Raw genomic sequence first — 10,042 nt, forward strand, 5'->3', positions numbered from 1 at the left:
GGATGCGTCGGCATACGTCCAAAGAAGACCTCATCACGAAATTGGAACATGTTTTGGAGCTCAGTTACTGCTGTATTCTGCGCCGAAAGGCTACCCTTAAGCCAATATTTCGTCATGTTTGGTCTTCGTTTAGGCCTTTATGAGATATGAAATGAATTTAGTTTTAGCAATTTATAAATTATGTGCCGACGAAGAACAGTGAAATATGTAGAAAATCGTAATTTTAAGCATTTTTCAGGTGTCCGAAAATGTGCTCGAATCCTTGTTACTGCTGTTATTCACAGCGTCCGGGAGAGTGGTTTGAGGATGAATTAAACCATGTGGATATATTCCTCGTATGTATGTCCAAAATAAAAGTACATATTACATTGCCGGTGGATTTTCAGGATGCCAACGGCATACGTCCAAAGAAGGCCTCATCGCAAAATTGAAACATGTTCTGGTGCTTAGATACTGCTGTATTCTGCGTCAAAACGATGCAAAGGAGCCACAATTTGGTCTCCTTAGATCATCGTTGAAGGTTTTATTATATACAAAATAAAATTACTTTTGACATTTTAAGCTTTATATTCCGGCGACGAACGGTTAAATCAGTTGAAAATCGTAATTTTAAGCATTTTTCAGATGTCCGAAAATCAGCTCGAATCAATATTACTGCTGTAATTCACAGCGGAGGACTTCAGGATAAATAACACTAAGTGGATATATTGCTGGCACATATGTCCAAACAATAGTACATATTACAATGCCGACGGATTTTCAGGATGCCGACGGCATACGTCCAAAGAAGACCGCATCGCGAGCTTAGACTATGTTTTGTAGGTGAGTTACTGCTGTATTTTGCGCCGAAACGCTGCCCTTAAGCCAATATTTGGTCATCTTATGTCATCAATGGGGCCTTTATGAGATATAAAATGAATTTAGTTTCACAACCTTATCATAGAATACTTCTTAGCTACAATAAATTTATTTTAATTCTGTATTGTCGTCATGGGATTAATATCAGGTATATCGAATATTTATCCTGCAATTTTATAATAATGTTAACATCCTCCAAATGTGTATATATATTAGCTAACAGCTATAACCCGCCACTTTAGTACTTGCAATATCTTCTCTGTAATACTGAGTAGAGTTGATAAAATTAAAACAAAATAAAACAAAATCTGTCAAAAACACAGACTTACCAGATTTTTTCATTATCACAAAATGTTCTCATTATTCTGGTAAGAAACTGCTTTGATACATAATGGGAAACTACATAAAATGTAGGTGAGGAGTAAAAAAGCAGAAATAATTAGTTTGATATTCGCCGTTCGTCTTTCGATAATTTTATGTAACAAAATGGTATTCGGCCGAAATATACATGTAGAATATAATCAATTTTTTGTTTTTAAACTTATATTTTCTAGTTGTTTTGGCATATTTTTGCATGTAGTTATGTTGTGTTCGGTTCAGTAACTGTTGTGCACACATATAATGGAACACGCCAAAACGAAAACTCGAAAATAAGGTATTTGACGCGTTTTCGTGTCAGCGGTGCGAAAACACGAAACTCGACAAGTAATGTATTTGTCGTGTTTTCGTGTTGGCGGGGCGGAAACACAAAAACACGAAAACTCTACAAATAACATATTTGTCGTGTTTTCGTTTTTCTATTGTCGGCGGGGCTTAAACACGAAAGCATGACAGCACGACAAATAAATGGCGCCAACAAATTCATACCCGCCAACACGAAAACTCGACAAATAAATATGTCTTGTCGGCGCCCTTTCCTGTAAAATGTCGTGTTTTCGTAGTGTCGTGTTTTTGCCCACCCTAAAGTTAACACATTGATAATTAACTGTAGATTTGGTTTAAACATATTTTATCCGTCGTTATCATATGCATATTATATAATACAAAATAATTGTACATGTATCAAACGAAATGGATCGAACTGGAAGCAAAATGTAGATTTAGTACAGAATGTGCGTAGTCTATTTTTAACTTTTATACTAAAGAAAGACAGAACATAAGGGTATATAGGAATCAAATTTACGTTACCTAGGTTTTAAAGATAACCTATTCAATTTCATATCTCATTCTGCCTAAATAAATCGTCCTTATTGGCATTATTAAATAAAATGAATAGATGTGGCTTCTCTATTTGTTTGTTTCAGTGAAAGATCGAAATATATTTCACCAAGTGAACACAATAATTAGATCTAAATATTTTCACGAGTGGCGCAGTCACGAGTGACAATGTAAATTATGGTGTTAACGAAAAATATATTTCCATCTTACATTGAAACAAACAAATTATATCCATTTCACCCGCGCAGCGTTACGTGCATCTCATCGCGACGTCATAGTTTTATGACGTCATGATATCTATGTAGAAAAACTGTCACTTTCCAGATTTCTATTACACGGTGTATATGCATATCGGATCCCTCTCTGTGGAAAATGAGAAAACGGATCCCTCTCTGTTCGCGCACAGGACCTTCTTTGTGGTAAACAATGAAATCCAACGTCGCCGCTTTGGCAGGGAGATCGGAAAATCAAATTTTTAGTCCTGAACACAGGTTTGTGCATAAAACATATGAACCACGGGAAGACGTAGCTATCTACCATTACTTTTTTATCGTTACATTTGTTTTATCAGTTGACACAAGTCGAAACGAAGATGGATTCCGTGCATTAACGAAATCGAAATTAGGGCGTTTTTAAGGAAACATGATGAAAATAACCCCATAAAATGTATTTACAAATAAGATTGGACGAACGTCTTCTCATCTAAGATACTAGATACTTGCTATATTCAAGGAAAGTCGTATTAAGTTTCATAAACATGGCCCAATGTTCATCCGAGCTGGTAACCTCCGTTTACATTCCATCTTCTTTTGGACTTATGACAACTGATAAAACAAATGTAAAGATAAAAAAACAAGGGTATGTAGTTACATCTTCCCGTGGTTCATATGTTTTTTATGCACAAGCCTGTGTTCAGGAAGAAAATTCCGATTTTCCGAGCTCTCAGACAAAGCGGTTCATCGTTTACCACAAAGAATGTCCTGTGCGCGAACAGAGAGGGATCCCTTTTCTCATTTACCACAGAGAGGGATCCGATATGCAAACACACCGTGTATTAAATTTTATTACGATGGAACGTACAGTTTTAGCTCGACTATTCGAAGAATAATGTAGCTATTCTACTCACCCTGGCGTCGGCGTCGGCGTCACACCTTGGTTAAAGTTTTACATGCAAGTACATATGGTTATCATTTAAAGACATATAGCTTTGAAACTTATTTTTTCTTTTTCGAGGTCAATTACCAACCTCACTGGATCAAGTCCCATAACTCTGCCATGTATTTTGGCCAAATTATTCCCCCCTTTTGGACTTAGAAAATTCTGGTTAAAGTTTTACATGCAAGTTCCTATCTCCAAAACTAATGCAGATATTGTATTGAAACTTCAGATATGTCTTCGGGGTTATAAAACTAGGTGATAGCATCAAGTTTCATAAATCTGGCATGCAATTTGGCCAAATTATGCCCCCTTTTGGACATAGAAAATTCTGGTTAAAGTTTTGCATGCAAGTTCCTATCTCCAAAACTGATGCAGATATTGAATTGAAACTTCACATATGTCTTCGGGGTTATGAAACTAAGTGAAAGCATCAAGTTCCATAACTCTCACGTGCAATTTGGCCAAAATATGCCCCCCTTTTGGACTTAGAAAATTCTGGTTAAAGTTTTGCATGCAAGTTACTATCACCAAAACTAATGCAGATATTAAAAAGAAACTTCACATGTGTCTTCGGGGTTATAAAACTAGTTGATAGCATCAGGTCCAATAACTCTGACTTGAATTTTGGGCAAATTTTACCCCTTTTTGGACTTAGAAAATTCTGGTTGAAGTTTTGCGTCTGCAAAACAAATGCAGATATTAAATTGAAACTTCACTTGTGTCTTCGGGGTTATAAAACTAGTTGACTGCATCAAGTCTCATAACTCTGACTTGTATTTTGGGCAAATTATGCCCCCTTTTGGACTTAGTAAACTTCTGGTTAAAGTTTTAGTTGAAACTCTATTGATATTTTAACATTAGATTAATATTCCTGCTTCTTTGACAACGATTCGGATAGCTGAGCACTTGACAGCTCTTGTTTATGATCCTGTAAGTAATTATATAGATATCTACCTCTAAATCTTTACTAAAGTATATTTTGCAGGGAATTTATGATTATGTATAATTCATATTCATTCGCATTCAAGTGTAGTTCAGTACTAGAAGCTAGTGAATATAAAAATGAACTTTTCACTGTTAAGCTGTTTAACTGTGGAAGAACAAAAAACTAATTCATTAAAAAGAAATATGTATTTTAACTGTTACACATAATTTACCGCTGTATGGAACTATGTTTAAAATATTTAGTCTAGTATCTACCGTTAGATCTATATAATTTTAGTAATGTATAATTCAGAACTACACAAGCAGACATATTATAACATCAATGTATAACATATGGCAGAAATATACTATGTATGAGAGCTTGCGAGAATTTACTATCAATATTCATACATGCATAAATACATATATACATACTAATTAAGTATGCACCATTTGTTTGGAACACGTCAGTGGTGCACTGATGTTTATATGACTTTTTAACATACAACAATCTTTTTAGTTATATGACTTATTCTGTAGTAATATCATGGAGCTCTTTAATTGATACTACATTTTAAAATCGACTGCAACATACGTTTCTTTAAATATTAATTACAAAAATACCAATTCTAACAGTACCAATAGTATTACTTGTAAGACCAAACAACATACAGATACGATACGCACCAAACTCTTTTATTCCAAGACATGTTTAGTTTATAGCTATATACTACCTGTTCATAATCTCAGGCAAATGCACGGCTATAAATGTATCTATAACAGTTTTGCACTATTTTAGAGTCCTACGCATTGAAAGGTTTTTGTCGAATGATATTGAAGGGATTTTGCTTTGTGATATATCTGATTTTTCTTTATTTTAAACAAAACTGCGAAAACGTTCAAATACCACCAAAAATACACACCAAATATATATGTAGCATATACTGCTTTGACATGTTTGAAACTGTACATGCTTATATCAAATTGTGTAATCAGATAGGGCTTTTTCTAAAAAGAGGTCGTAAAACTCAACTAAATTGTGTCAAAAAATAATTTGTATCTAAATACAATCTTTAAAAATCTTTTCAAATCACAAAAAAAACATATCTTTTTGTACAATGATCTTTTTCAGTTGACTTTTCAATAAAAGTGACAGTTACATTATATTTTCGATTCTCCATTGCTCATTATATTACAATGTATATGTAACATTTAACAGTCAGCCATTCTGATATAATTAAATATCCGTTACATACAAAACCATTTGTATGAAAATAGAGAGTAACATGTTTAGTTTTAAAAGAAATAAAAGCAACATTTAAATCATACTGTTTAAACGGCTTTTCAGGAATGGATTTTGAAAATGACACCATCTCAATCAAAAGAAGTAGCTCATACTGTTAACGTAGTTTTAAATTGAAATTATTTTAACAAAATCAGATGACAGCAATCTTGATTATTTAGACAGCTATATCTTAGCCATATGAATGTTTGTAAACTTATTTCCGGTGGATAATTTGAAATTGACGGTTTCTATATTAGATTTATCCGCAGAAGAAACATCTTCATTTTTGTTTTGTTTTGTTAGGTTTAACGTCGCACCGACACAATTATAGGTCACACGCCGACTTTCCAGTTTAAGTGGTGGAGGAAGACCCAAAGTGCCACTCCGTGCATTATTTTATCACGGGCGAGCGCCTGGGAAGAACTACCGACTTCCGTAAGTCAGCTGGATGGTTTCCTGACATGAAGAATTCAACGCCTCGAATGAAATTCGAACCAACATTGGTGAGGGGAAATGGTTCATTCACTTGAAATGTAACTTATTCAAATAAATGCCATTTGATTTGCTTTTATAATTATAAATATTTTTAAAATATCGGATTATTTCTGCTATACCTATGACCTTTTGAACAGCTATACCTTTTTCATATGTACATGTTTGATCGATTTATGGCAGTCATGTGGAAATTTGGAAAATGGTGACCAGATAAAGTATTTTGTTGGTACTTTAACCAACTTGAATGTGGGTGATTTTACAGCAATGACTACCTGAAATTAGACCAAAACTTGTAAAGAAATGAATTATAGCCATTTTATCTCATCTTAGTAATAATTTTGGAATAATTTCAGTTTGCCAATTTGAAATAGCTGTCATATTGAAAAAATTACTTATACTGTTGGATCTGCTTTCCTTTTGATGTTCCCAACAGGGAACCTTTTTGAAAATGTTGCGTTTAAAATAGCTTTTGCAATTGTTATACTTTCATCAGTTTTACCCCACAAGCAAAGAATAATGTTTCTTTATGAAGGATTTGAAATTCTTTAGATTTTCCGCATAAGTATTAATGTGGTGGGTGGGGTACAACAACCCTAACGTTTTACATTTTATTCGGTATATAATACCTAAAGTAGCTTTTTGTGATAATCAAAGTAAATTATTATAGATAAAGTGTCAAACCAATTTCTTTTATACCATCAAAATCAACGTTATCCAAATATATGGCTATTTTGCATTCATTATACACCAACGATTTTAAAATCGTCATTAAATTTTATTGACATGTTGCTCAGACCGACAGCCACCTTTAATACTTTCATGAAGGATAGCATAACATTATGGTAAAGCTCAACCTTTGTCTAATTTCTGGGTTAAGGTTTTAAAGGAGGTGAAGGAGGGGGAGGTGAAGGAGGAGGAAGACGCGGAGGAGGAGGAGGTTGTGGAGAAGGGAGGAGGAAGAGTTGGAGGAGGAGGGAGGAGGAGGTGGAAATGGATGTGTAGGAGGAGAAGGAGGAGTAGGTGATTGCAGTAGTTCCTTCATCTATTGTCATAATAAGTAAAAAGAGTAAGATTATTGTTTAAAAGTTGTTTATTTTTTACCAATAAGAGTACGTTGTATGACCGACAAACTAGGACGTCGCATACAACTACAGTAACATTTCTTTGGAGGATTGATCAATCAGACCAACCAGAATGCTTTGTATCACTTACCAATCAGAACACTTCTTTAACTATATCTAGTTACTTTATCTGGTCCTTTGGGATCATACTGTTCACTCAATTTTATTTTAATAAAATTCCCTTTAAGCCGGTGCTAGGGGGCGTGAGAGATGTTGCACTATTCATTACCTAACACGAACAGACTCAATCAATCCGGGTCTACTATCATTTTTCTTTGTTGCACTTTATGCTGCTAAAAGATCGATTCATAGATATTATTTACCAATCAATTTTATATGTACACACGCTAGACATGTTGGCTACATTAATTGGGACTGCTTTTGACATGTTAATCTACCCTTGTTGAACATTCAGTATTTAGTCAATACGCGCAGGACACTCTGTAAATATCACCTTGACATGTTTATTCACTATTGTTCAACCATCCGGCCGCTAGATTGTGTGTCTTCTCTATCATGTGTGTTATTTCTAAAAATAGATTCATGCATATAGGGGTATATGGAAAGTTACAATTAAGGTCATTTAGATTTAGGATATCATAAAATTTAATATTTTGTTTTGTATTTATTTCTACATTTATTTACATAAAATAATCTATTTACACAGTCATATTCTGTTTTATTTTCACTGTTATAATTTTACAACGTGCATGTTTCTTCATTAATTTATCAATTAAATATTCTTTTGTTTATTCATTCAGTTCCATTGTTATAAATATATAAGGTCCAGTCTAGACTGGACCTTCATTGTTTGCGATCACGCCCTAGGTCGAGTATACAAGTCATCTCTGTATACTGACGGGAGAATCTTTCTATAAACAGTACATGCTGTCATTTCAAAAATAGACCATAACGACCATTTCTATTAAATCATAGTGAGATCATTCTATGAATTGAATCCAAAATGGCTACTGCGCATGCGTATTGACTACATTTCCTATAATGAGTGACTATAAAAAGTAACTAGAACATCCAAGATGTCGCCCGTTTGTTTACACACAAACCGATGGATATACTACCGATACAAGAAAATGTGTTTTCAGTATCGTGTACATAAACTACATTTTCAAGCAACGGACACTAAGTAAATCGCTTCCCTCAACTAACCAAACCATTCCTTTTAAGAAGTATTTTTTTTATTCAACGATGTTATTTTTATAGTACCCGATTTTCGACGCATGCGCACGGCAAAAGAATGTATAGACAAGATCCTGTATGTGGGAGAATAGAGAAACCTATATAAAATATAAGCTATCTATAGTTTCTTTCAATATGAATTGTTGTATATATGAACAGATTATGTTCAAGTCATATGTTTATTAATAAAGGTATATTTTGTTCTGTTATGTTATGTTTACCAAGACGTAAAGCATCGAGATACATTCATTTGTCAGAATGTATAAATCGCAATCATGAAGATCTCTTAAAAAATTGATAAAGGCAAACGATAGACATGTTGTTGTAACAGTATCCTGATATTTTAGGAAGTTTAGGCGCATTTGATATTTTTTAAGGCGTTGGCCGAGCAAATCTGTTAGTCACAGTCAAAGGTTGATATTGATACAGGTTTAGAAATAGTTATTGACATTTTAGGACCTTGCCTGTAGTTCAAAAATATGTTAGTATTTCGCCAGTAGAATTAATTAAACCCCGTGTTTTAGTTAAAATGTCTGTTAAAACAGAACAATAATAACAGTTTAAATGCCCCGGTTGTAATTACATAAAGCTTACATGTTCGTTCCATTTGTCTTTGGCAGGTCTTCTCCAAGGCCCATTCCACCATTCTTTAATACTCCGTAACATGTTCAACAACACATTTAATGTACAACTTTGCGAATATCTACGCAAAGCCTAAACATTTATCAGTACAATCTGCTCAACTATTGAATTTACGAGTTAAAGGCTTTTACTCAGTTTTTGTTACTATTGAACGACATTTTTCAAATTATCATCAAAACAAATATGCAGATAAAAATACATACAGTGAAATGTTTGTGTATATCTAACCTTATATATAGTCACCACCGTTTATCTGTACGGACGACTTTCCTAAATATTATTACTCGTTTTATGTTACGGAACATTGTATAAAACACAAACGATACGCTTTTATAAGAAGCTTATCTTGTCTTTAATTGTGTTACAGGTGTAAAACAACCATATACCGAAAAACATCTATATATACAATTAACTGTAAAAATTTCATTAATTTTAGTTACGTGGTTGGGATCTTGGTTTAAATAGTATTTATTTCGAAACAATACGTATATACAGGCAAGAGAAATAAACATAGGAATTTAAGAAAATGTCTTCGAAGAATACAATATATAAATTCGTTTCCTTGGGTGTGTAGAGGTGCGACCTCGTATTTTCTGGTCCATGCATTATACAATTAGCATATTCCAAATATTTGTCTTTAAATATTAACTGGGATGAATAAAGAGCAAAGCATTTTAAAATTTGTAGCTTAGGGTATTTTTGTACTGTTATATCGTAGACTATTAATAACCGAATTTCGAATATGGTAACTGAAATTTTATCGCAGACAGGGAGCCAGCATTAAAACTATCAACTTCTTTATTACTCTTTATAATCTTTATAAATAAATCATCATTACAATAGAAATAATGTTATTTGAGATATACGAATCATTTCCAAAGAGTGTCATAAAATCAAAAAAAAAGTAGCTACTCTACAAACAGAAAAAAAATGATAATTTTTGACCGAAATTCATCAATACGGATTTATATCCTTCAAAATTAAATTTTAACTCTCTTAGGAGGGTCTGTTACTTATCGGCAGTAACGTAAAATGACGTTAACATTTCATTAAAGTTTACCCATGCAGAAGTCTGCTTGTCGTGTACATGTTGATAGATATAATATTTAAAGCAACCCGTCTACTACATCGTCCCACTAAAGTT

General features: G+C 33.4%; 1 protein-coding gene across 1 annotated transcript in view; it reads right to left on the reverse strand.

Annotated features, from left to right (window-relative positions):
* Positions 1 to 9,018, reverse strand: part of LOC128554572 (interferon-induced protein 44-like) — a 53,953-nt gene extending 44,935 nt beyond the window's left edge. The window contains exon 1 of the mRNA XM_053535839.1: positions 8,851 to 9,018. Within this exon, the coding sequence (XP_053391814.1) occupies positions 8,851 to 8,922 (72 nt within the window). The 5' untranslated portion in view covers positions 8,923 to 9,018. The remainder of the gene's footprint in view (positions 1 to 8,850) is intronic.
* Between the last annotated feature and the right edge of the window lie 1,024 nt (positions 9,019 to 10,042).

The sequence above is a fragment of the Mercenaria mercenaria genome, unplaced genomic scaffold (genome assembly GCF_021730395.1).
Source record: "Mercenaria mercenaria strain notata unplaced genomic scaffold, MADL_Memer_1 contig_540, whole genome shotgun sequence".
In the NCBI taxonomy this organism is placed as follows: Eukaryota; Metazoa; Mollusca; class Bivalvia; order Venerida; family Veneridae; genus Mercenaria; species Mercenaria mercenaria.